The 26,287-nt window shown below is 44.7% G+C and overlaps 1 protein-coding gene and 2 non-coding genes across 7 annotated transcripts; all 3 read right to left on the reverse strand.

Moving 5' to 3' along the window:
• Positions 1 to 3,402: 3,402 nt before the first annotated feature.
• Positions 3,403 to 24,457, reverse strand: ATG16L1 (autophagy related 16 like 1). 5 transcript variants are annotated; one of them, XM_066194101.1, is made up of 19 exons: positions 24,228 to 24,457; positions 23,128 to 23,221; positions 20,817 to 20,922; positions 19,282 to 19,355; positions 18,845 to 19,096; positions 17,907 to 17,972; positions 15,588 to 15,674; positions 14,784 to 14,840; positions 14,535 to 14,582; positions 13,731 to 13,833; positions 11,616 to 11,721; positions 11,425 to 11,495; positions 9,885 to 9,956; positions 7,834 to 7,954; positions 6,924 to 7,029; positions 6,226 to 6,375; positions 5,756 to 5,803; positions 5,300 to 5,401; positions 3,403 to 4,902 (listed from the first exon to the last, which is right to left on the reverse strand). In XM_066194101.1, the coding sequence occupies exons 1-19, from the start codon at positions 24,340 to 24,342 to the stop codon at positions 4,809 to 4,811; spliced, it is 1,872 nt and encodes a 623-aa protein (XP_066050198.1). In that variant the 5' UTR covers positions 24,343 to 24,457; the 3' UTR covers positions 3,403 to 4,808. The 5 variants fall into 5 exon arrangements, with proteins under 5 accessions (XP_066050198.1, XP_066050195.1, XP_066050194.1 ...); XM_066194098.1 differs by lacking the exon at positions 14,535 to 14,582 and having other exon boundaries at positions 24,228 to 24,456; XM_066194097.1 differs by lacking the exon at positions 14,535 to 14,582 and having other exon boundaries at positions 15,588 to 15,677; positions 24,228 to 24,456.
• Positions 10,806 to 11,068, reverse strand: LOC136295583 (small Cajal body-specific RNA 6). The gene has a single exon (XR_010722707.1). It is a non-coding gene; the product is annotated as a small Cajal body-specific RNA 6 (non-coding RNA).
• Positions 13,249 to 13,521, reverse strand: LOC136295584 (small Cajal body-specific RNA 6). The gene has a single exon (XR_010722708.1). It is a non-coding gene; the product is annotated as a small Cajal body-specific RNA 6 (non-coding RNA).
• Positions 24,458 to 26,287: the final 1,830 nt, after the last annotated feature.

The raw sequence follows: 26,287 nt of genomic DNA on the forward strand, positions 1-26,287 counted from the left end.
TGCCCAGAAAGGCAACAATTACACTTGGAGGTAGGGAACAGTTTGCACCTGAGGGGTAGAAAACATGTGGAATAAAAACTCTTCAGGAGGAGAAAAATAAGGAGGGAGAGAAAAGGGGGGGGGGGCGGGGGGGGGGGGAAGAATGGGGGGAAAAGAAGAGAAGGAGCGGAAAAAAGGAGAGGAAGGAAGAGAAAAGGGAGACCACAAGGGCACAAGAGATATCCAGAGAGAGAAGTCCAGAAAACTACGTGCTACAAAGCAGAGATTTCAGCTTTTCATTTTGTTATAAGTCATAAAATAGCATCCTGTTAATGATCAGACAGCAAATTTAAAATAAGGTGAAGCTCTTCAGCAGTTAACAGAAGATTCAAGGCGGCTCTGGAAATCACCAATATGAACTGAATCACAAGATTAGATGCATTCACAGGGAAAAAGGCTTTTGGCAGCTGTTGGATGAGGATCCAGGAGCAACCTTAACCCTGTAACATTCTGAAGCAGAGGAGCAGCATCAGGAAAGGATGACGCCACTCTGTCCTTACACTCCTCACCGTCAGAGCTGTGTGAATGAGACAAGTGTGTTAGACAGACTCCAGCTCTGATGCGGTATGACTGTCCTTGCAATTTGCTCCCATTCTATTTCTATGCTTGCTTTCCCATTTTAAAATTGCTTCAAGAGTAAAACAGTTTCTAGGGCCTACTTGCAACAACAAACCATAGAAAAAGGAAACACTTGGCTTCTTAGAAACCTGAAAAAAATGTAAGGCAGACATTAGAAACAGACCACACACATGTAAGCATTTCTATTTTTATTAAGTAGGTTTTTCAAGCCCAGACCAGTATTTGTTGCTGACTAAACATGATACTGATGCTGTAGACTCAAAGAAACACGCCAGCAAGTAACATTAAATACCTTGTTGTGTTCCAAATGGCACAGGAGCTTCCACGGGCAGCGGTGGGAACTTTTAAATGATTGCAGAAAGATGAAATTTCCAAGGCAGCTGTGTCCTACGTTTCTTTGCATCTACCAGAGGGAATTACTGCCCTCTTCACAAACAAGGAGGACAATTTGTAGGGGATTTGAAAGCTTGTCTCCAGTTGCGTCCATCCAGGATTTCAAGAATTAATCCCTCTCCAAGAGCAAATATTGTACCTGGGCTAAGATTCAGCTGGGAAGTGGTTGAGTCAGCAACAACAAGGCATTACCTAAGGACACTCAGGTAGTCAGTGAAGAGGTCTACAATGTCCTATTCACGTGTTTTGCAAACACTACAGACTTATGTAGCACAGGACAGCTACTGAAAGCAGTTTATTCTAAAGCCTAGCTCCTCCTTCCTAGGGCTGCACGACACCCAGCCTGGTAAGAAACTGAACAGATAAGAGCCATTCATGAAAAAGGGAGTTTATAAACCCTAAAACACCATTTTGATGGACTGTCAAACACTGAGAACAATGCAGTATTCTCATGATCACTGAGCAATTTATGTATTACCGCTTCACCAGCGTCCAACTGACATGCTGATGCAAAACAATACACTGCTGGCTTGTACAATCCCCTCCTCAATTTACTTGCAAAACCATAACATCCGGGATTTAAGAAACACAAATATTTCAATTAATTTCAGCTTTTCTGTTTTTTAATCTTCCAAGAGTAGCTTTCCCCCCATCATGAATTTGGCCCTGGTATTTTTTACAACAGTATGTGTTAACTTTTGGGTTGTGAGCTGCAGGAACAGCTGTAGCTTTCCTCTGGCTGCATCTGTTCATTTGATTACAAGGATCACATGATATCCTGTCCACTTGCCAGCCTAACAGCTCCCTCCAGCTCAAGGAACCTTGCAGTCACAGATCAAGTTTACTTTTCACAATCAATCACTGACATTTGCCTGAATATAGTGACTGGGGCTACACAAATTACTCAAAAAAAAAAAGAATGACAGAAAGAACCAATGTTCTTCAGCTCTCTCAGGGTTCCAGCAACATTTTATTAACTGGAGGTGGATTATTTGGAGAGCTTAATCACTGCTCTGTCTAATCAACTCTGGCAAACACAAACCAGCCAGGCTGGAACCACAGAAATTCACATGTGCCTGTGCTGCAGAAGGAAAGTCAGGTCCTTATTTTAGGAAGTAAGAAGAAACCCCTGAGATGTTCCACTCAGTCACACTTTGCAAAAGCAAAAGGGACGACGCTGGTTTTCTACAAGTCTGTGCTGCAGCCACTGCAGGCTTATTAGTTCTCCAGGAGAGGATGAGTATTCCTGTTGCTACATGTACCAATGCAAACATCTTCAGGGGATCTTGGAAAGGATCAGCTTACAGCTTCTCTGTATCACATGTTCCTAGTGCACCCTTAATCCAGAGAAAGATGCACAACCCACTCCCAAATCCACCTGAAGGGCAGCTCCACCTCTGGCAGCAAAACTGCTACAGCCACCTCTGCACTGCAGACACCTTCATTTGCTCTTTTCCTCTCTGCAGGCTGAAGCAGAAAAGAAGGTAATAGATGTAATCAAAAGATAGGAAAAAAAGAAAAGCTGGAATTGGTTACTAGAACTTCTTACATACCTTGGTGCTAAGGAACTTTAATCTAAAATGCTTAAGGACTTAGCTAGTTGGCTGTTATCCTTCAGCATTATTAACCTGCTTCACAACAGCATCAATGGGCCTAACAAAGCCCTTTGGGTAAGATCTGCGTCCATGCTGTAGAAAAACACAAGTGTAACAGTCTAAATTATAAACATCCTAAACCCATTCTGATCCTCCTCAGCACAGCCTGCCGTTTTTATTATGCTAATCTCCCAATAATCTTTCATCATGCTGACTTGCCACTTCGTGACCTGCTTTCCTGCAGTAGCCAAGGTCACCTGGACTCGTGGCAGGTGCCTTTTCAAGGACCATCTGCCACTAAAACAGGCAGAAGAAAATATCTCTTGCCTTTGGAAACTGTTCAGAATGCCAACTTTTCATTTTTGCTACAGTTCTCACTTCCAAGAGCTGGATTAAAGCTTATTTTCTTATGAAAAAAGGAGGGTGGCCAGTGATGGCTATTAGCTCTGGAATTTGTACACTGAAGAGCTGAAGACTTTGCTTCATTACTCTGAAGCTGGAAGCACAGCAACATCTTCAACAGGGTTTTTGTGTTTTTCCTCGGTTCAGTAGTTTAACACCCAGCAATACATCAGCTTTTCAAGGACAGAGGCATTTGTTCAACAAGGCAAGACTTCCTTCAGTGTCAAGGCAGGACTACTGAGACAGGGCAAGGCCAGGCTGCACCTGCAGGACATCTAGCCCCAAGCTAAGAGCATTAGCCCTTTTCCCCCTCTACACCAAATCCCGCAATTCACCAGGAAAATGATATTTCAGGTCTCCCTCCGCATTCATTCCAAACAAGATCTCACACATAGATGCAAAAAGAAATAAATCAGAGCAGTGTGGGGTTTTAAAAGCAGAACACAGGTTTATTTACAATCAAGTTCTTATGGGCAGCTGAATAAATAAAAATTTTGCCCCATATACTCTAATTCCCCTCTGCAGAAAGTGTCTGAATGAAAGGCTGGGTTAAAGGGAGCCTGTCAGAGTAGCTCCCCCAACCCAGCCCCTCCAAAGAACACACTTCCACAGTAAAACACTACTGGGAAAGAAGAAAATAAAGTGCAAATAAAAAGGCAATAAAACGCTGGTGGCTTGTCTTGAGGCCCAGATGATGTGGAAAGGTTTGGCTGGATAAAGATATGCCAGGTAGCTCACACTCAGTCACATCATGGTTTGGGGTGCCAGAACAGGGACAGAGCTAAGACACTGCCCGGTACCGCAGAGGGCTCCAGCGCAAATGGGAATATTGCACGTGTGCTCAAGAACGGGGCAAGTGGCCTGGAATTGCCAGCACCAAAACAATGGATTTGGGATTTGATGCCACTGCTCCCCTGTGTACTGACAGCCGCCAGGACAGGACGGATGAACAGAAAAAGGGACCAAACATCTGTATTCCAGGACTGAAGTCACAGGATTACTACATTCCTCATCACTGCAGCACATCTACAACAACCTCAACAAGCTTAGCTCTCTCCTCACACCAGTAACCGAACTGCCTGTGGTATAAAAAGATTAAAAACCTATTTTGTGATGCCCAAGCTGTTGAAGGGCATTTCAACACAAGGGTGCAGAAGTCCTGAAGAACAGACCGTTGCCTCAAGAACCGATACACAGAGTTCACATGACAGTGCTGGAGAGCCTGTGCCAGGATCAGAACAGATCCAAACCGAGTTGATGACGCAAAGGCAGAGCTGTCAGAGCCATAGGAGACTCTCTTTAAAAGCTGTTCCAACACTTCAAACTGCCTAGGACGTGTTTCTTCTCACCCCATGCCTGAACCAGGCCACCAGAACACAACACAGGAGACAGGACATGCTTTAAGTTAGCATACACGATGACTTCTTTCCAAAGTTTCCACCTCAGAAGTGCTGTAGATACATTTGTGTGACAGGGTATTTGGCACAGCTGTCTGGTGAGGAATCCCACTAGTATCTTCAGCTCCACGTGGTGCGTAGATACTGCAAGTAAAGGCATGACTAAGTAGCATTCTCCATCTACAACAGCTAATCCCATTCTGAGTCCGAGTGCCACAGTGCAGTTATGGCCGTGAGAAGTCTCTGACTCAGGCTCCTTTCTCCATTGCTTTAGAACTTCCCTCTGGAAAGCAAAGCCCATGTGCTTGTCAATATCCTGACTCTGGATGGATCTGGGCTCGGGTCTCCATGTTGTGCAGCCACGGAGCAGCACCACCACACACAGCCTTCCACTCTCTGTCAGTCAAAACTCAGACCACAGCACAGCCTTGTTTCCTTTGTCCACACTGACCACGTGGGCACCCGCTGGCGACCACGTCACCGCATTGATAGAAGAACTGAAAGGGAAGGCAAGAGCAAGTTTACAAGAATGCTGAATTCCACAACAGCACTTAGCACTGGAATGAAATACTATAATACTCTCATTACCAATTAAAAAAAGCCCCACTTTCTCACATCTCAAGAGACTTGGGTTTTTAATAAGTCTGAGGTAGGTACAATTTCTTCACAATGTATTGAATGCACTTTATTAAAATCATCTGAGTTTAGCAAGATAACAACAAACCTAATCTAATTCAATCGAGAGAATACTGCCAGGAATCCACAAAGACTTTGCATATTAATAGTTCTCACATGCCAATAAAGTTGCAAAGCTGCACAACTCCAACTTTTTGACAGTTCAGCAAGATCCACAACACAGATGCCCACCCAGGCTGCATGTCCCACTTCCCTCACCTGTGATGCTTTGCAAGCGTCCTCTCCAATTTCCCAGTAAGCACATTCCAAATGTAGAGGGCCCCATCAGCTGAGCCAGCAGCCACATAGTTACCATCAGGGCTGTGAGATCACACCAGGTGCAGAGGGAAAGAACAATTTTTTTCAGCACACATCATCATTCCACCCACAGCTTCCTAAGCAAGCAGCTTGGCATTAAATAGTTTTTTAGGAGTTATGTGTTATCACCTGCTAATACTAAGAGGTGAAAGCACTTCGAAATCAGAGCATTTCCAAGACATTGGATCAATATTTACAGATACACTCTGGCTTGACCAAGAGGTAACCTTGGACAAATTACTAACTTTGCCCTGTTTTTTCCAGCTCTAACTGGGGACCAGTGCAGCCAAGCATCAGGAATCACTCAGTTCAGCTGGGGAAAGGTTCATCAGGTATCTTTTTTGTGTCTGACCTTACCTGAACACAACTCTTGTCCAGTCAGAGCCACATTTGAATCCCTGGGCACTGGAAAGTTAGAATCAAATAACTGTTAATGCATTTATGAGAAGACAATGAGAACTAAATTGTGAGAAGACAACTTACTAAAGACAATGTTAAGGATTTCTGCATGGTTCAGAATGAACTCTAGCATCCCTTTATCCCAATTCATGTTTCTCATACACCCTTCTCTCAATAGCACCTGAAGAAAATTCTTTCCTTTAGAACACAGACTTCTAAGCCAAGCTGCCTTCTTTAAAGAGAAACATGAAAAGATCCATTAGAGCAGATCTTTGCTGTTTCTAGACATTCTAGAGAACTTTGCCATGTAGAAAAAGAAGTGAGGAGACTGCTCTCACCACAGAGTCCTGAAAACCACTCCAGCACTGAGGGTAACCCACAACACAAGGCCCTGAAATTCAGAGTGTTCTGGTGAAGAATACACTCACCTGAATGTCTGCTTGACAGCACCGACCCGCAGATCAATGATCTTGAGCAGATCATCACGGGAACAGGTCAGAAGTTCTGTTCGCTCCGGGTTCAGGTCCAGAGCTGTGATTCTTCCAAGCAACTCCAGTTCTTTTACAATGCTTTCAGTCCTAAAGACAGAAAGAGGGGGAAGAAAGAAAAAAAAAAAAAAAAAAAAAAAAGGGAAGGAAAAAAGAAAGCAGTGAACTAGGGTCCAGAAGCCAAACCAGTGCATCAAAACTTTGACTTGTCCCAGTGTGGAAGAGAAGAAAAAGGATTACTGGTTTATTCTGACATTTTGTTTCTTTCCCAGGCTCGATCCCACCTTGTGGATAGCATTTCCAGCAAACAGCTAAGACACTACTTTCCTCACAACCTCAGCCTAGAACAGCAAGCACTGACCAATGAAAAATGTTTACCAGCAAACAGGCTGTCTTTTCAGAAAAGAAATGGCATCCCTCCCCCAAAAAAAAGCAACAAAAAGCCCCACAACAAAAAAAAAACTATAATACCAAACAGCACAGAAGTAGTAATGAAAGTCTCTTTAATAGCTTTTTGCCACTTTTATAACAGTCACCCCAGCTGCCAAGCTCAGGAAGAAGGGTCCCCTACTTCAGATCAACCTGACAGCAAACTCATAACCACTCCTACACCATAAGCTCTTCTAAAATAATTTTACCTGATGTCCCAGAAACGAATTTTCTTATCAAAGTGTCCACTCATTACACACTGCTCAGTACACACAATGTCATTGCAGCTAGATCCTGCAAACACTGTTTTTATACCTAAAAAGGAGAAACCAATGGTGATTCACTTAAATTCACATTGTCCAAACTGATGAAAATTGAGACAGAAAGCAATCCCTAAACCCTCCTGGCCCTGCCATACAGAGCAGGGGACTGGCACAGGGTAAACTGACTTAAAATAATCCTGATTAAGTCTTCAACCTCTCTGCCCTTCTCAATCTCCTTTGCTGGGACTTTAAATGACAGCCACATCACTTCCACTTCATATTTAGCCAGCTATAATTTGCTACTGTTAAACAACATGAATCTGTCTCCTTGACCTATGCTTGCAATTCAGGTATCAAGGTAACCCTGAATCTCAAATGTTCTCTCAGTGCAAGCAGGTTTAAGGGCCCCCAGTGGGAGAAGAACCAAGGAAATAAGGTATTTCTCACAAAGAAAAGCCTGGATCCTAGCAATTCCTTCATTTGAGATGTTGAAATTTTCCATATGTTTCCAAGAGACACTTCCATCCACCCACCTCAGGGCTGAAAACCTGGCCTGGCTCCAGGTTTTTAGTGGAAGACTAAAATACCCATCCCCAGACTGCTAAACAAAGAACACTCCCAAAAACAGCTGCTTTCAGTGTAATAGCATTAACAGTACTTCCTGCATACACAGGATTTCTTATTCCAGGTAATACAGGCAGAAAGAATTCAGTTATAACAGAAAACGGGATGACTGCTAGCTTTTTCCATTTTTATACTGGCAAAAAGATTCAATAATTGATCTGATACTAGATTGCCATGAGCATTCAGCAGAAGCACAAAACATGGATGAAAAGCAGAAGTTGGGCTTCCTTACAAACTTTGCTGCGGAGGTCCCAGAGCTTGAGGGTCCGGTCGTGACTTCCTGAAACAATCCGTGCATTGTCCAGCAAGAACTTGGCTGACAGAACTTTACCACTGTGACCTGTCAGGGTGTGCTGGGGACAGGAGATTGACATGGTGAAACAGAGTGTCTCCACTTGCTCAAATTGTAATTTGCATGTCTCCTGCACCGTTTGGCAGAAAACACAGCTATTACAGTTAAACAGAAGTCATCATTGAGCAGGAGCGTTAATTATCAGAGTCCAGCCTGGAGCTGGGAAACACAGTTCATCTTTTGCTGCAGTTTCTCCAGTTACTCAGGAACCTGCCAGTTCCTTCCTCAACAATCTGTACGTCTACATTTCATGGACAGATGGCAACTACAACACAGCCTTGCAGGACAAGGGGTCAAAGTGTGCTGAAAATGGAAGTTGTGCCTTTCTGCTTTCGTATAGAGCTTCCCTGAAGGACACAACAGGGTATTAAGTCTCAACTGTTATTACATCTTAAAGCCTGAAAGCTGAGACAACCAGGGATTTCAGAAAGACTCCCTACAGCAGCTTCTCTAAGTGCAGAGAGAGGCTCCCTAGGGCTGAGAACACGAACCACATTCACTTAGAATTGCTCAACATCTACATACTAAATCACAAAACAGACAATGAATTACTAAAGCAAGAGTTATGAAGAACAAGACAGAAATCTTTGTAGATAGATTTTTAAAATACTCAACAGAGTATCAAATTACACAAAGCAATCTGGGCTTGGGGAAACACAAAATAAAAGCCCTTAAGAATGGAAAGAAATGGAGGCTGGGGAAAAAAAACCAAATCTGATACACAAAACATCATCCCAAAAAGACCACCTTGCCTTTAGAAAGGAACACAAACTCCAGCAAGGAGCATCTATCTTCCACTGTCCATCTCTCTTCTGCCCTTGCTGCACAGACATCAAATACAGGTATCTGCATTTAGGCAGGGAGTTTTGACAAAGTTTATAGTGATTTCAATTTTACTACCTCCTGTTTATGTGCAAGCCATGAAAAGTCCACAGTGCTCACATTTGAAACAGAGGGGACTATTTCATCTCAGCAAACAATGAATGCACTCCGAAGAATTACAGGAAGATTATGAGAATGTCTGCAGATGGAACTAACCTTTTGCAGTAATCTATGTCTGCTAAACTTTTATTCACTATAATTCACATCCAATACCAAGTTTTGCAGCCAGGGAGAAGGTGCAAAAGAACTGATTCTCTTCATTTTCCTGAGATTTGACATCTCCACACTGAGAACTACCCAATGAATTACAGTGCATCTGTTGGTTGTAACCAACATTGAAATGTCAGAAGATTTGAATGTCAGAGTAGCATCTTACTAAAATAAAAACTTGAGGGAAAGTGTACATAGAAAATGACAATTAAACAAAGCTGTTGGAAACCCATGAAACTTTTCTTTTGATCTATCAAAGGATTATTTTCAAACCAGAGACAAGTGTTAGAGAAGAATATGAGTACAAAGTATTTGGGAGGAGAGGAGGAACCTTTCAAAAGACATTGAGGATGATCTCCAACATGTTGAGGCTTGCTGCCTTGGACAGCCAGGCAGAGGGCTCCCTTTCAAGAATGCTGCTCCTGAATTAAAACAAAAGTCCTGCTTTGTCATCTACAAAGCCCTTTTCAGCAGCCTGTGTTTTGAGAGAGGCTGAAACGTTGAGGTGGTTCTCCATAAATCGTAAGAAGCATTTAAAGTTCCCCAGAGGGGTACACAGAAGTGTACACACACTTTATGTGGCAAGGTTTTTCTAGGGGAGAGGTTGTATTGGGAAAATACACAGTAACTGGAGCTTCCTGCAAGGCTGTGTGGAGATCAACACTGTATTTTAGGTCTTGCCGTGAAGACTTCCAAGAGATAAAGAACCTCTCAACAAAAAGAACTATTAAAAGAGTCTGTAAATGCCCAACTTCCAAAATTGTCACGTCCCCATTAGACAAAACTGGGAATACAAGACAAACAACCTGTGCTGCACTACTTTGCCTCACAAGACTCACCCGTAATCGATTGTCATCAACTGTCCAGATTCTGCTGGCAAAGTCATTTGAAGCTGCTAAGAGGTAAGAACCCTGTGAACACAAGATTCCTTTAAAATTCCTTCTGCTAGTCAATATGCAAACCAAATTCAAGTATTTTCAATAAACCATTATAAGCATATTAGTGCTATTTTGTCAAAAGAAAAAAGGAATAAAACCAAACTCACAGCTGCAAATGCCAGTATGGAAAGCTAATGTAACCCTTCCCAAAGGGTTATGGCACCTGCTTCTCCCCTAAGTGGGAGGGTTTGTAGAATCACGGCTACAGATTATAACAAGAATGATGTATACCAATTATAACAATAACCAGACTAGAAAAAGGACATTCATCTTTCCCTTCAGCTGCAGTGAGAAAATGGATTCTAGTTTACCCTCATCTGTTGTGGAGCTGTTTCCTCATTTTTTTCTTCAGAAGAAAAAAGCCCTGCATCATCTACCCCCACTGCTTAGAAAGGTCTCAGAGTGGAATTAGCCTGATTCTTGCCATTTCCATTAAAACTGTAGCATTTTAAGCAAAGATTTAAAAAATGAAATCTGCCTCAGGAGAGAGAAATCGACTTGTTCATAGCTTTAGACTTAGGACTCCCATAAGTCACCCATGATGGAGAATGGTCACTGTAAAATTTATGCTTACACTCCTGTCCATCACAAAAGACTTTCCCGAATCCTTGTAATCCTTTGGCATCTCACCCAGGCAATTCTCACTGCAAATGTGTTCAAGCAACTCGCCAAACCTCAGGATTAGTTTCTCCTGCAGATTACCAGCACATCTCTAACAAACTGGTCAGTGTCCAAAAGAAGGATCCTCTTGGGTGTGTATCATAACTTAGCATGTAGAATCACCAAATGGCAGAAATTGTATCAGCTTTGTGCTACGGAAGAGGTCTCAGCAGAAAAGTCAGATCACATGTCCAGTTAGACCAATCCAAGACCCCAACCTCCTTCAGGCAGGACTGTTGGATGCTGATCCCAGTCACGTCCCCGCTGCTCCAGGTGAACATGACCTGAGCACATCCCACACTGTCAGCAAACACTCTGCCAGCCACACCATTGCTGTGCCGTGGCTGGGGAGAAACTGCTGGGAGAAGTGGGCATGGAACTGCTAGTCTTGGGATAATCAGACCTTTTACTATTCATCACAGACCTCAGTAAAGCACTTACGGAAAAAAAAAACTTCACAGAAATAAAGCCTCAGTGTATTTGCTTCTTCTGTTATGCCAGCTTCAGTGGAAAGCTAATTTCTTACTTTAAACAAAAATCCGTAACAGCCAATGTCTGAGCTGCAAATCATCATCTGAATCATAAACCAAGGATCAGAATTACAGACTGCATCTTATCAAATAAAGATCTTTTGTAAAATTTTAACTACTTTCAGCTACTTTCATGTTTTAACCCATCTCTTAGGTAACTTCTCAATTAGAATGGAAACAATGGTAGAAAACAACATAATTCCATTAATTTATTCCCAGTTATGAGCAGTGGATATTGCACAGATACTCACAGCACTATCAAATTCTATGCTTGTAATCCCAGCATTACTGCCAGAGAGGGAACCTTTGGGCTCACACCTATCTGCACAGAGAAAAGATGAACAAAAACTTGAGCAATGGATTAGAACAGAAGTTGACACAAAGTGACCCATAATAAGAGTTTATTTAGCATCCCACCATACCCCAAAGCAAAAAGGTTTACCTCCCAAGACTTCCCAAAGCTTAACCCTCCGGTCCATGCCTCCTGTAGCTAGTAACCGGGAGCCGGGGCTGAACTGCACCGCATTCACCTCCCCATCATGTGCATCCTGAGCAGGGGAAGGAACACAACAGCCACCCAAAAGGGAATTAGCACACACCCATAACCCACAGAGCAGAACGCTACAGAACATAAAGGGTACACAGAATCACAGCTGTGCATCTTACAGCAGTACATGGGAAACAAAGCCACAGACTGAAACTCTGCTGTGGCTGGTGGGGTACAGACAGCAAAAAGGCTGATTCTTATCTGAAGTAAAAACAAAGGTACATCAATAAAAACAGGAGCAAGGACTCAGCAGCAATAACAAACTACCAAAAGCCCTACAGTGCTTCCTAAGCCTAAGCACTTAAGTCACAGCAGAAAAAAAAAAAAAAGAAAAAGGAAAGGAAAGGACAGGACAGGACAAGAAACAGTAACAGGTGATGTGCTGTAGAAGGAAAGTAACTTTTCATTCCTTCATCTACAGACAGCCATGGAAGATGATCCAATCAGTTCATGCAACCATGGAACAATCAAGCCAGGCTTGAATTAAGCAGTTCTGCTAGGAGACAGTACAGCAGCTGCACTGCATTCACTGGGTGTGTTGGTGATTATGCAGTACAAGTGTGACAGCACCTGCTTGTCCAGGACTTGGGCTTAAGCTGTGCCTCCTCTCTGCAGATGCACTGACTCTCCAGCACCCCTTCTCACAGCTTAATGTTCTGAATTCTTGAATTTTTAAAACCTATGACTTTTAAGATTCATTCCTTTTTTATTCCTCTATTCATTTCACAGCTTTACACAACTTACCCACACAGTATTACCACCACAATCTTAATTATTTTTTAAGTATTTTCAGTAAGTGCTCTTTCAAAAGCAGCTTTTCTGGAAACTTGTATTTTTACAGAACTTGTTGCTTGAATGTAGTCTGTCAGCTCATATTTAAGGCTAATCACATCCCAGATCTGATCTTTCTGCAAATGCAGAGGAGCCATTCACAACACGACTGGTGAAAGGCCGTGCCTAGAAGCGACACATGGGAATGATTCCTCAAGTGACTGCCTTTTCCATCTCCTACTTGCCTCTCCAAAGGTGAGCCCAGTCTGCTCCCTGCCTTTGCCAAACCTCTGCCACAGAGCCCTTTCATGAATTCCTGGAATGCTCTGCCAGGCCTGGACATGTCTTGACGCTCCACCTGCGCTCAAAACATTGGAGCTAAAGCCTAACACCTCCTCTCCTGATGGCCTCTATTCAAGCCAGCTCCAGCTGCCATTTCAGTCATGACCCCATTCTCATAGGAGGTGACATTGCTACACCTTCCATCCACAACTTCCACTACAGAACATGGTAACAGGGCAGGCAAGAATACACACGTTTCCCTGCTGCAGTGAGCCCCACTGATACTCTGGATGAAGAAAAGAAGTCTTTTAATATCCATAAAAGATCCACATCCAGCTCTGGAGTGCCCAAGAAAGCTCCAGAGGCATGTTCAAACAAGCAGCTGCATTACAAGACAACTTCCTTTCAGTCACAAGACAATGCTCTGCACAGAACCTTAAGTTTAGCTTTGTGAGGTTAAAGAACACATAAAGGAGGTCTCAGCTTGAAAACCTTTGATCATGCACAGCAATTGAGGACACCCTATCACCATGAGCTCCTCTTCACCAGATTTGTTGGATTACATTTGGTGCCACAACTCCCTTTACTGTGGAGAACTGGAACTGAATTAATCCCAAACTGTCAGCAGTCTCTTCCTCCATCACAGCTCTACTATGGCATGATAGAATACTGGGACTGCTGGGAGCCAAGGGGGTAATAGGGTGGAATTTCCCTGTGCCCTCAGAAAACTTCTTTGTCATCATCGACCTCAGTAAGACAGACATCGAGCACACTGGCTCTGAGAAACATTAGGGCTAAGAATTTAATGGAATTAATGCTTCTACCAAACCAAGAATTCCTTCCTGTTCGCCAGTGCTAATAGTAAGAGTCTCAGGATATCAGTTCCCACACAGAGGATTCTCTTCCTCCAAAACCAGAACAAAGAATGGCAGAGCAGAGAATTCCTTCTGTACTCACAAAGACACATATGGCAGTAGTGGGCACTCGCACTTCTTTACTGGCACCTGGATGTGGCTCTGCATTATCCTGGGGTGCAGGGAGTGAGGACAGAGAACGCCTCCTGAGATGAAACAAAGCAGAAACATTTCAAAATGAGAAATGAACACTGTTTCTCGTGAGTTCATCCTGATCTATACCTGTCAATTAACTACTCTGTACAGAAAGTAAAAAATGGGGGAAGGTGCTTTCAACGTCATTTCTTTATCCCATCTTTCAAAAATTACATTTGTCATGTAACACTATATTCACTTGTGGCTTTAGATATTTCACAGTTCACCACATAAGTTACCTGAACTGATTACTGACCTCATTTTGGAGCAGTGTTTTAATGTTTTCAACAGGAAGAGAAACATGGGACTGGCTGCAGCTCCATCTTTATGTCTAGGAAGACTCAACACCATTTCAGCACTACACCCCAGGCAGCAAAATGCTCTGTTGCAAAGCTTGGGCTGCTCCATTTAAGCAAAGACAGCCACCTAATGCAGAGCTTAGCTTAGAAGGACTGGCTCCACTCTGGATACTAAGCACAGCACCCAATGACTTATTTTAAATAACCCTCCTAAAGGAGCAAAGTGCAGTGGAAAGTAAGAGCAAACCCCGTGTATTCTCTCCACAAAGAGGGGCTCATTGCCTCTCTCAGTGTAGACAGTTTCTAGCCAGAGTTATCAACTGCAGAATCTAATCAGCACAACGCAGCAGCGCTCCACGTTACTTCAATGGAATACAATCACATGCCGGACTAAGAGCGGATAATGTTTTCACCTGGCAGTATCAGAAGACTGATGTCCCAAAAGGGGAGACTCAGACAGACTGGAGGGAAAGGTCAGAGGTCAGCACACGGCAAGATGGAAGAAACAGGAAGTTGAGGAGAACAAAAAAGAAAAAAAAAAAAGAAAGGCAGAAGCTAGAAGGAAGGCTGAAAATATTTGTTCGCGTTCCCTGCATCACCAAGATTTTGGTGTACATCGAAACCAATAAACAAAACAAGGAGGTGAAAGTGTTCTAACCTACCCAAAGATATTACTGATAGAGTCCAGAAGGCCTCCAGCTGGCTGGGAGAGTCGCTTACTGAAGGAGGGGAGGACAGGTTTAAACCTTGTGAATAGCTTCTCCACATAAAGATCAATACAAACACAATTCATAGCAACATGCCTCTGGAAAGACTCCCTCCCCTCAGACCCAGCCCAGAGACAGAGAACACCAAGGCAGGCATCAGTGCAAAAGTCAGCAGTAACCACAACACAGAACACATTTTGTGGGTGAAATTTCTTCCATGTCCCTCAACCTCACCCTGTGAATTGCTGGGTTTAGATAGAACAGTCTGCCAAGTCTGAAGTTTCAATCAAATTACTCCATGATCTCACATAACTACCTCTTACTTTCCACTCACTGCTGTTTTAGAGAAAGAATAAGACGCATTTCAACTAAGTGAAGATTATTTTCAGCATTTCAGATAAACCCAGCTATTTGGAAAGTCACATTGATATCTTGTAGAGTAATGGAGGCGTAAAACAGGCATTGTAATACCCACGTTATTAACCACACAGTTCTTAAACATTTGTCCTACCGATTAAACAAAGATTTTTTCAGGCACTAGGGTAATTTATTTAAAACAGCAAAGAAAAACCAGCACATCTAAAGCATGGCAACAGAGAACACAGCACGTGAGTTTTCTACTGCTCTGCTAGTAGCACTAAACCGTGTTCCACCTACAGGCAACTAGAAACCTAAGTTACATTCCCAACATTGCTCCAGCTCTACTATGCCCCTTGCACTCCCTCAGTGACATGCTACAGGAGTCTCCTGGTCACAAACCTGGACGTCCGGCTGACAGCTCGCACCGGGGACGTTTCCTCAGCTGTGTCAGAGGTTTCATCCGCAAGCACTTCGATGTCATCATCCCTGCTGAAGTGAGAGAAAACACCACCTTTTCAATCAGCCACTGACAGCATGAACTCACTGGATGGCACCGTTCCAGGGCCTGTCAGTGTCCATGCCCAGAGCAACCCAGGTTTATGCAGCTGTAGCAACACACGGATAGATCCAGGTAACACACACTGACACAACTGCCACTGCCAGAGATGTAACTCAACACAGTGTCTGAAAGCAGATACAGACAGCAACGAAATTTCACGTTTTTTCTTTCCAGCTGCCAATTCCACTTCACTGACAGCAGGGCTGGATTTCCACAGCCCCATTTCCGTTTTTAGACCTCTTTTTCAGATTCTCTTTACTACAGGCATCCTATTTCAGCCTGTAGCACTAACTACACATAGCATTGTAACAACCCGACACATCTGAGCAAGGCTTCATTACAGAGTGAATAGTATTTGCTGGAACAGTTAGAACAAAAACTTGAGTTACTGCAACACCAAGTATATGTGGTATCAGCACCCTTTCTGCTGTTACAAAACAAGCAAGCGTTAAAAAAAGCACAAGAGGTTGACTGAATTTTCCTGCTTCACCTACACCAAAGACACCCCGATATTTTCTACACTCTTGTACTTCAGGTGCTGCACCATTAAGTGTGAGAACTGTTTTCGTTCACTCCATTAAAGTGTTGGTGGTCAACTGAACACAAGTGTGAGGTTCCAACCCATGTACAATAAATTATTCCAGCTAAATTACTTAGCTAATGCTGAAGATTTTCCCCATTAGTCACCATGGGCTCTGACTGCCTAGTATTTTTTCCTTCAATGATGATTTTTTCTTCCACTGCTGATTTTGCAAGACAAACTATTTTTAAACACACTTTACTAAGCTAATGCCATTTGACTGAAGAGAAGTTTAAATTCAGGACTTAACCAACGTGTGCCATCAGATAACACTCAGCTGCAAAAGCATTTAAAAGGACAAAACCATTTGTAATCCCTCATTTCAGAATATAGCTGCATTTTCAATTCTAAGATTTTGGAGGAGAGAATACATGAAAAAGACCAAGGAAAATCTATTCTCTGATTGAATGTATTAGGCTGGTGTTTCAATAAAATGATCAAGTTCTGCCAACATTTTTAAAAATCTAAAATTTCTGCTATTGAAACTATGAGTAGCAAAAGAACTTCCCATGTTAACAGGGTTTTTTCAAGTAAATACAAACACCAGGGCACAGCCCCTGAAACGATGCAGTTTTTGCCTTCAGTAAGCAGCACATTGACACACCACAAACCCTCTCAAATGATAAAATCCTAAAGAAGAAATCAAAGCCCTCTCTGAAGCAGAGTTTGAGCAGTATACAGAAGCAATTGTGCTATAGGGTGTCTCATACTCCCTTCCCACATGCCCTTCCTCCCTCTCCCAGCCTTCTGCACAGCCCCCTTTCCAGAGGGATGCACTGCTTCTGTCCTTGGCAAGGGCTTACAGCACAGCCCTCAGCGTGACTCTGTGATGTGAACATAGAGAAAAGATCTCCAGAAAATGCCTACAGGCAGCTCTGGCACCCCTCAGCAGGGCCCAGGCACGGAGCATCAGATGCAGCTGTTCTGGACCAGGCAAACACAAACACCCTGATCAGGCCAGCTCAGAGCACCCACAGCAGCTCCCACTGCCCACTTCAGACACCTGATCCAACACCACCCACAGCCAAACTCAGCAGGACAAGAACAAGGGAACAAGGACTAGAGGGACTCTCATCAGCTTACCAGGTAAAATATTCCACTGGTTTTCCCTTAGACAATAAATCCCTGCCAATACAGAAGCCATGTATTTTCACCCAGGTTAATTCACTAAGTACCTGTTCCTACAGGAAATTCTTAAGCATGTTTGTAGTCTAACATTTTAAAACCCAGACACCTCCAGAGTAATTGTTTCATGGTTTCACTGTTTCATGAAAAACTATGTTAAAGAACAAAGTTATGTATCTCAGCATAAAAACATTTGTTACAATAACATCTATTGACTATATGAAGCATTCCTGGGACTTTCAGTCCAAGCATCAATTTTCAGTCCCTAAAAGAGCTCCTTCTTCTCTAAGTTCAGGTAGGGAGAGTTACTGCACATTTCTGACTTCACGCAAGAAGTTCAAACACTCCTCTACATCACCCAGTTTAGGACTAACAAAGACACTTTTTATCATGCATCTGCATAAACCTGAGGCATAAACTGATGAAAGAGACTCTATAAATCAAGACTGCTTACGGTTCAACAGGCAAGGGCTCTTTGGCAGCTTCTGCCAGCTCCTTCTGCAGCCTGGCCTGGCGTCTCCTAAGAAAGAGAATCCAAGGTTAGTAAAAAAGAAAAACAACATTTCCTTAATCCTGTTCCAAAGGCTACCCTGCACGGTTTTGATAGGCATCGTAAGATTTAAAAAAAAAAATCAGTCCCCTGCTCTAATTTTATCTTCCTTTTCAAGATACTCCAAGCAGGAGAGGCAGTTTTCTTACTGTGAGTAGAAAAGGACAAGATCACTCAAGCGAGGCACCTAGGACACGTGAACCTATGGCCCTTTATGATCTACATGAATTATGCATTAGCTTGCAGGGCAAGAACTTGCCAAAATAATGATTATGTTAGTGAATCTAATCCAAAACTGCCAGCCACTGTAGACTAGTAATATATGTCAGTCTCCAGGTACCATTAGCTGGCAAGTAAGCTGAAACAATTCAGAAGAAAAATTATTTTGCAAGGAAAGAAAGCCATACAAACTACTTCTGCAATAAATTTTACACAGCTCAGTCTCATGGCAGATAGTCATTCTAGAGGAATGCAAAAAACACTGAAGTTAGTGAAGTCAAAAAAAGGATAAAACTAGGAGCAATCTAAGATGCAATATGAACAAGAGGAGTCCAAATCTAATACCAGCAAAACTCCACAGTTTCTATCTGATTTATGATCTTCAGCACACAGTTAAACGTGGCTGAAGAACCAAAAGAACATGTTCTATTCATTTAAAACACAGGAATGTTTTCACAAAGTGTCAGTCTGTGTTGGCAGGAAAAAGAAACAAAGTTCTGGACTCTCACCGTATTGTGCAAGAATAGAGACCTCAGAGGTCAAAACTAAATCCTATACACTCATAACTGAAAATGTTAAAAAAAAAAGTATCAATTTTATCAAACAGAGGTCATGGATCTCACCTTGAATCCTTTTCATTTTCTGCATTCAAACGATTGGCTTCTTGTGCTTTCTCTGCCATCCAACGTGAGACCAGCTCCTGGTTGTCTTCAGTAGTTTTCCTTAGTTTCTCCTCCAAGGCATTGAAGGTGATCTGGAGAGCATCATACTCATCTTTCAGTGTCTGATTAGCTCGCTCAAGATCTTGCAGTTTGCTACGCAATTCCTGGCACTCTGTTTCCAGTTCAGAAATCTTTTGCAAATACTCTGCAATCCTGGAATGGCAACAAAACACACAAAACCATGAGGACCTCCTTTGGGACCTGTGCCATCTTCCTTGTGCTGTTTGCACAATGCCTCACAAAGGCATTTTTAGCCTTGGGCTAAGACTCCTAGAGAATATTATTACTCCAATAAAGAGCTCCACCGGAAGTCTGGTCACAGACAAAACAGTTCTTACTTGGCTTCATTCATCTGCATCTCTTTGTCCTTCTGCTGCATTTGGTTGTTCAGATCAATTACAGACTGGGCCAGCTGGGGAGAGGAGAAAATTGCATTACAAACTGCAGGGATGTCAGTGGATAACACACTGAGCAGCCTTCAGTGCAAGCAGAGGCTAATCTAGCATTAAAAACATGGATCACACATTTCAGGTCCTTTTTACCCCAGCTTTCTAGCAGATCTGCTACACGGGTCCTTAAATCAGAGAATCCACTTTCAAAAATGAATTGTCAAAAAGCTGCTGCCCTTTGATGTCTCACTCTGTTCCCTCAAAAAGTTTAATAGTGAGACCAAACAGAATGTATATTAGGAAGGAATTTTAGTAGTGGAAAAATCAATGCAGAAACTAAAAATTGTCAAGTACACAACAAATGAGTACTGACAACCAAGAAACACATCATCCTGCTATGGCCAGGACAGCCATTTCAGGAGACACACAGCTCACACAGTGAACACAGGTGCCACCAAGAGTTCTTACAGAGAAAGTTGCTGGTGGACTGCCTGCAGAGCACAGGGAACAGAGAGGCAGAGGCCAATGCTGCTGAGCTGCAGCTGCCAGCTCATAACTTACCTGGCAGCACAGCCTCAGTTGAAGAAGGAAAACTGATTTTTGGGAAGAATGCCTGCCTGTGTGAGTGGTTTTAGGACAGCAGGTTGGGAGCAAAGAAAGTATTGTGAGTGCCCTGACCACTTGGTGCCCACTTCTGACAGAAAACAGTCTCCTCTTTGGAAAGCTCAGAATTGCTGACACTGGAGCTTCTCCACACTTCCAGTGGGGTGTGATCAAAGAAGCATGATAGCATTTTCCAGGCCATTCACACCTTTTCCCTGTGAAAGTGTGCAGTCCCATTCAGCTGCCAGACTCATTCAGTCCACTGCTGTGCTTTTAAAAGCCCAATTCTGCTGCTGAAATTCCTATCTCCTTGCCAAAAAAACCCCCCCAAAACACAAATCCAAGACCCCCTGGCTTTTTCCTCTCTTCCAGGCCCAAGTATCATTGTAACAGAACTCCTGGGCTCTGAACCAGCACTCCCTTTCCAGACTAGCACTGTGGATCTTTCAACTTTGGCTGGTGCTTGCTCACATTGTCCACTGCCACAGAAGTGGTGCTGCAAAGAGAGACCGGTGAGAGCACACACAGCCCCCTATGCCCCACTCATTCTAAGTCTTTTCCAGTTACTCATGGTCACATACAGCTCTGTGGCCCAGACCAGTTCCCTCCCCCTCTAATACAACTAAAAACCTATTAATGAAGCAGAAAATTCAGCACTTAAAAATTCATGCTATGCTGACAATGTAAGCTCTCGTTTCCTGCTGACAGTACTACAGACCAGCCTGTCTCTGGTTAATTTTAATCATCAACAAATGGAGAAGCTTAAAAAGGCTCTAAGATGAAAGGAGGAAAAAATGATGATTAATGAGCCTGGTGAAATCATGGTCAGGCTCCCAAAAGGCCACATATGGACCACAGAGAACATAAGGAGACTTCCCAACCTCGCCACGTTTCTTGTGCAGCTCAGTCAGCTCCTCCTGGTGCTTTATCTTCAGCTGGGCCAGTTCCTGCAGCTGAGCGTCGTTCCACGTGCCATCATGTCCTGGGCTGCATTGGACAGAGAAGAAGAAGAGATGTCCCAAACCAGAATCCAGTGGTTTCTGTGTCTTTGCCAGGCTCCAGGCACTGCCTGCCTTGGATGCTCTGTACACCAGGGACACGGGTGATTTGTAACAAACCAAGCCACAGCTCACTTCCACACCACGCACTCCTCACCGGCCAAGGACACAGGACTGCAAAGTTACATCTCCTGAGGACTAGATTCCCTTCCTGTACATTTCTAAACCAGAATTCAAACCCCAACAGAAGATAACTAGCCTTTGTTTACATTTGCATGAAGATGACTGAGTCTTAGAGGTACACTCTCTAAATTCTGGAACAATTACAAGCATTTTACCACCCTGATTTGTTCTGAAGGGAGATGTGAACCTTGAAGATGCAAGATGTCTGGAGAGGGTACAGAACCAAAAGCCAGGAAACCAAGCGAGTATTCCCAGGCCCTTGGGATTACGGTCCCAGGTGTGACAAGTCACTTCTCCATTGGCCTGACTGTACTCCTTTCGTGCATAAGTTTTGAAGTGGTTACTAATTGTGTTTTTCAACACTATTACTGTGAGAAAACCTTGTATTTTTACATATCAGAACATTTGTATCACCCTCCACCCAAAACAACTATAGAGTGTAATATTTATCACTCATGTCTCTGAAAGCAGACACAGGAAGAGAGAAAACCAAGCTTTTTTAAAGGCACATATACACACAGACTTTGAGCACATTATCAGCTATATTTTGAATTACAGCTTTTTAAAAAATCGTAATTTTAACTTCAACATCGACAGCAGACAAACAGAACAAGGTAATTGCATCCCTCTCTGCAATCATTTTGTGTTGTAACAGTCCTGGGGGAAACTGATAATCCATCCAAATGCCTCAGTGGTACCAGTAACTCAATGCTCTTCTCAAAAAACAACCAACCAACCCCTCACTGAACTAACGTTGCATTAACTGCATTTCCAAAAAATTGTGTGCAGACAGGAAGCCAAGTCCTGTGGTAATATCCAACACATCCTGTAGCTCCAGCCACGCTATAGCCAGAACTGGATACTACTCCTTGGCCTTAAGAGAAGTAAAAACACTTTTCCTCAGCTATCTAGGATTAGAAAAGTAACTCTATTTCAAAAAACCTGTCATATATTGAACACAGTATCAGAGTTCAGCTGAGTATTTACTTTCAGATGCTGCTTCTGTGCTTTTCTTCTCATCCACGTTTAGTCCAGCCTCATCTCTTAGAGCTGGCATTCAGCCAGAACATGATTCCTGTAAACTGAAATGGTTCAAGACAACTGCAGCCATCAGAAAGCTTTTGGGAACTTTCACATGGCTGTTAACTCCAGCCTGCTGGAGCTTTGCCTGCAATTCCTGTAAACCCAGCAGCTCTTCCTCCTCTGCTACATTGATTTGCTTTGTATCCCAACTGGACACACTCATACAGTTCCCTGCTGTCGGGGGGTTCTGGTTTCAGGACAAGAGCAAAAAGAACCTCAGCAGTGGAAGCAATTCTCACAGAGGTAGGAACTGTGAGCTCCTTGGCCCTGCCTTCTCTCCAGGTACACTGAGGGCAGAGCCAGCCAGCCTCCACCTGTGGAACAGACAGGCTGTCCAAGGAACGCTTCTGGCACAGGGGTTTGCTGTGCAGGCAAACACCAGCAGAACCAGCACAACCCCTGCCTTCAGCACCAGAGAGCTGCTCCCAGGTTAGGGAGGAAGCTTCCCAAGAAATCCTACTAAAAACCAGGCACAAAACACCTTCCTTCTGGCATCTGGTGCTTACTTATGACCGACACCTCACAATCATGGTTTACTTCTGTTCTCTCCTTTTATGTGATGACACAGATTGAAGAAACGACGCCATTAAACCATCCCACACTCATTAGGAAGAGCAGGTAAACACTGTAAGTGTTACAAGGCAAACAGACCAGGAGCAGCAGCTCACTGTGGTCCACCTCTGCTCCATGAGGTTGTGATAAACCAGCTTCCTTCCCAAACCTGGCCAGACCTTTCTGTGCTGCGTACTCTAAACATACTGGAACTTTATCACAGGTCAAACACAGCTGTACGTTATATTTAGTCCAACAGAATTTCAGTTTGTTGTGTGCCAAGTCACTGCAGGGATCTTGTGTGGGACATCAAACAGTGGTTTAGGTTACAAGGTGCACAACAGATACCTGCTGGCAAAAAAGGGGCGTTACATACCTGATCTCATGTCTGCTCTGCATGTCATACTTTTCTGCTTGAAGCTTATCAGCCAGCACTGCATGAAGGTCTGACTTCTCCAGCAGCTTGTTATCTGCAGGAGCAAAAAATGCACTTCAGACAACCAGAAAGCAAATCCAGATTGCCATATTCTCCTGCCTAGATCACCAGCTGTGATCTAACCCCTTTAATTACTCTGACCCAGCCAAATGCTACATGAGCCTCCACCTCATCAGTGTGTTCTCCCTTCCCTTTGATCTCAAGAGGTTAAGGCACCATCCACCCACAACCCCAGGAGCTCCTCATTAATCCAGATGCTGTGTGGAACCGCTCTCAGGGAAGAGAGCAATGCTCAGGTGCATTGCTGTCTGCTAAAACAGACAGAGTCCAAAGGTCAGACTCTTTCAGAGCTCCCCAAAGGACGGCAATGAGGAGAACAAGCCTGGCAGAGCCCAAACCCAACTCTGCTGTTTGCTTTCCCCACAGTGTGTGGGACCCCCCTTCAACCCTGACACAGCTGAGGCAGGAGAGGGGCGGGCAGGAAAGCCCTGAACAGAGACTGCTGGCCCCTGGTAGCTCCAAATTTTACAAAAGACCACGAGCAAGGTCAATAGCACCATTGTTCTCGGTTCCACAAGCAACTGGGCGGGAATAGTGCAGACAATTCAGACATTCAATCACTGCCCAGAGCACAAAGCGCTTCAGCCTCTGAGACAACTGAAACAACTACATATTTTCCTTGATAAAGCAGAAATTCCAGTTTCCCTGTTATTACAAACACGTCCCACACAGTCCGGCGAAAACGGCTCGGGCGAGGCCCCGGGGACCCTGTGCCACCACGGCTTTCCCACTTTTGAGGAAGAGGAGGATTCCCAGAATGATCCGGTCTGGAAGGGAACACAGTGGGTCACCAGATCCCACCTGCCTGCTCAAGCAGGGTCATCCCACAGCACCGGATAGAATCCAACTCTGGAATACCTCCAGAGAGGAAGACTCAAGAGCCTCCCCACCGAGCAGAATCTCCCTGCAGATAGTGATGGGCATCGGTGAGGGAGAAGAGAAGCGCTACTTGGGCCGCGCCCCCGCCGGGCCCCGCTTACACTGAGCGATGATCTCCTCGAACGCCTGGCGCTGCAGCCGGTCCCGCCGCCGCAGCTCCTCCGCGATGTGCCGCTTCCAGGGGGGGAACCCGGCGGCGCGCAGCCCCGACGCCATCTCCGCGGCGGCCGGGCAGGAGCGGGCCGGGGCAGGCGGAGCGGGCGGCTCGGGGGGCAGGGAGGCGGCGGGAGCGCGGGGAGGCGGCGGGAGCCCCCTCAGAGCCAGGCCCGGGCCCGCGGCCGCGCCCCCACACCCGCCATGGCGCCGCGCTACGTCAGGGGCCCTCGCGTCTGAGCGGCGCGCCGCGACCGCGCCAGAGGCTGCCCCGCCGCTGCCTGACGCCGTCCGCCCGCTTCCGGCGCCGCCGACCCCAGCACCGGTGTCCCCAGGCTGGAAAGCGCCGCGCGACATCGCGCTGCAAACGCGGAGGAAGGGTCATCGTCAGGCGGGAGAACAGGCGCTTTCTGAAGCGAGGAGGGCCCGCGCCCCGCCATTTTGTGTCCTCCATGCAGGCGCCATCCCTAGAGTGGCCCTGGCGCCATCCTGAGAGTGGCCTTACCGCCATGTTGGGGCGCCGGCCGCCCCGCAGCAGCGCATGCGCACAGCCTGGCCGCGGTGGGCGCGATGGCGGCGCCGTGAGGGGCCGGAGCGGGCGGGTTGAGGCGCACGGGCCGAGCCTGCCCCGGTCACACTGATGGCAGCTCCGTGTCCCCGCAGCGCCGGTAGCACTGCGTCCCTGCGGTGACACTGGCAGGGCTTTGGTGAGGTGCACCAAAATGAGGAAGGGCTGCTAGAAATGAGGAAGGGCTGATAAAAGCTGGTGAAGCTCGAAACAGGCTGCTTGAGGCAGATGAGAATCTCTCCTGCTGGAGGTTATGAGGCCACTTGGAAACATGGTGAAGGATTTTGTAGTTTACTCTTTGCTGGTGTGGTTAATGGATTGCAGGGCACCAGCAGGGCCCAGCTGTGATTCTAAGCTGGCTGTGTTGTGACTGACACTCCGGACAGAAGGGATCCCTGCTCCAAAGTGAGCGGAGCAGTCTCTGATGGGATGTTTCCCTGAAGCTTGGCGCTCAGATTCACTTACTTCCTTCACTGCTTCCTGACTGGGAACCAGAAATGTTGATTTTCCGAGGAGATGCTGATCACCAGTGTTCTTCCCAAAGTTATGCTCAGATCACCATTTTCGAATTCAGCTTTGTTTTGGATCTTCATTTTACCTCAGAAAAGAGGCAACAGGTCCCACAACTGGTCCTCTTTGTACTTCATGCCATAACGTCAAGATGCAAATTACTGTGAAGTATGGAGCAGACATAAATTCTCTGCTAACTCTCCATCCTTTCTGTTGCAAAGGTCTCTTTGTTTTCCCGTCTCTTTGCTGCCTCTACTTTCTTCCCTTGTTTGATGTGTTTCCGTGAGAGCTTTTACCCACCTCCCTTCTGCTGGCTTCCCTCTCCTTCCTCAAAGCCTTTGTTTGGTGCTTTTCTGTGACCTTTCTGCATGTTCCTGGACACCTTCATCCATTTCCATCCATGCATTCTCTCTCGAGCCCAGCATTTACTGCCCTGTTCTGTGCCATCTTCATTCATTATGATATAATCTAATACTTCGTTATAAGAGACACTAATATGTTTTCTATGTAATCTAGACCAGACCTTGGGAAAAAATGCAGTAAAGTGTTAATAATAACTGTAATGTGTAGCAGAATACCATCCCTGGCACAGAATGGTCTCAGTTAAACAGAACCACACAAGTGTGGAACAGCTGAATCTGGATGGGCCTCTGGAGATTCTCCGGTCCAAGCCCCACATTCAGCAGACCCGTGTCTGGCTTTTGTGATGGCTTCTGCAATACTGGGGTATGTAAAACAGTTCTGATCACAGTTTTCTGAGAGCTACAGAAGAATGTCGGTTAGTTTTGATCTAAAAGGGTGCACTGAAGTATCCTTTAGTTTAGCTGACTTGGGAGCGAGAGCAAAGATTATCTTCAGATAAAATTAATGGAACCGAATAATGCTAATGAACTGAGAACAGAAGTTCGGGGAAATTTGGTGATGCATAAT

Source organism: Chamaea fasciata, unplaced genomic scaffold (genome assembly GCF_029207755.1).
Source record: "Chamaea fasciata isolate MVZ Bird 193981 ecotype frontalis unplaced genomic scaffold, bChaFas1.0.hap1 SCAF_11, whole genome shotgun sequence".
In the NCBI taxonomy this organism is placed as follows: domain Eukaryota; kingdom Metazoa; phylum Chordata; class Aves; order Passeriformes; family Sylviidae; genus Chamaea; species Chamaea fasciata.

Bases quoted from the DNA above. Each gene is read 5' to 3' on its own strand.
- ATG16L1 (XM_066194101.1), bottom strand. From the start codon at position 24,342: ATGGCGTCGGGGCTGCGCGCCGCCGGGTTCCCCCCCTGGAAGCGGCAC. The intron at 14,583-14,783 runs GTAGGTTAGAAC...CTTTCCCTCCAG, and splicing joins TCTATCAGTAATATCTTTGG to TCTGTCTGAGTCTCCCCTTT. The intron at 7,955-9,884 runs GTGAGTCTTGTG...TCCTGTCCCCAG, and splicing joins TTGATGACAATCGATTACGG to CACACCCTGACAGGTCACAG.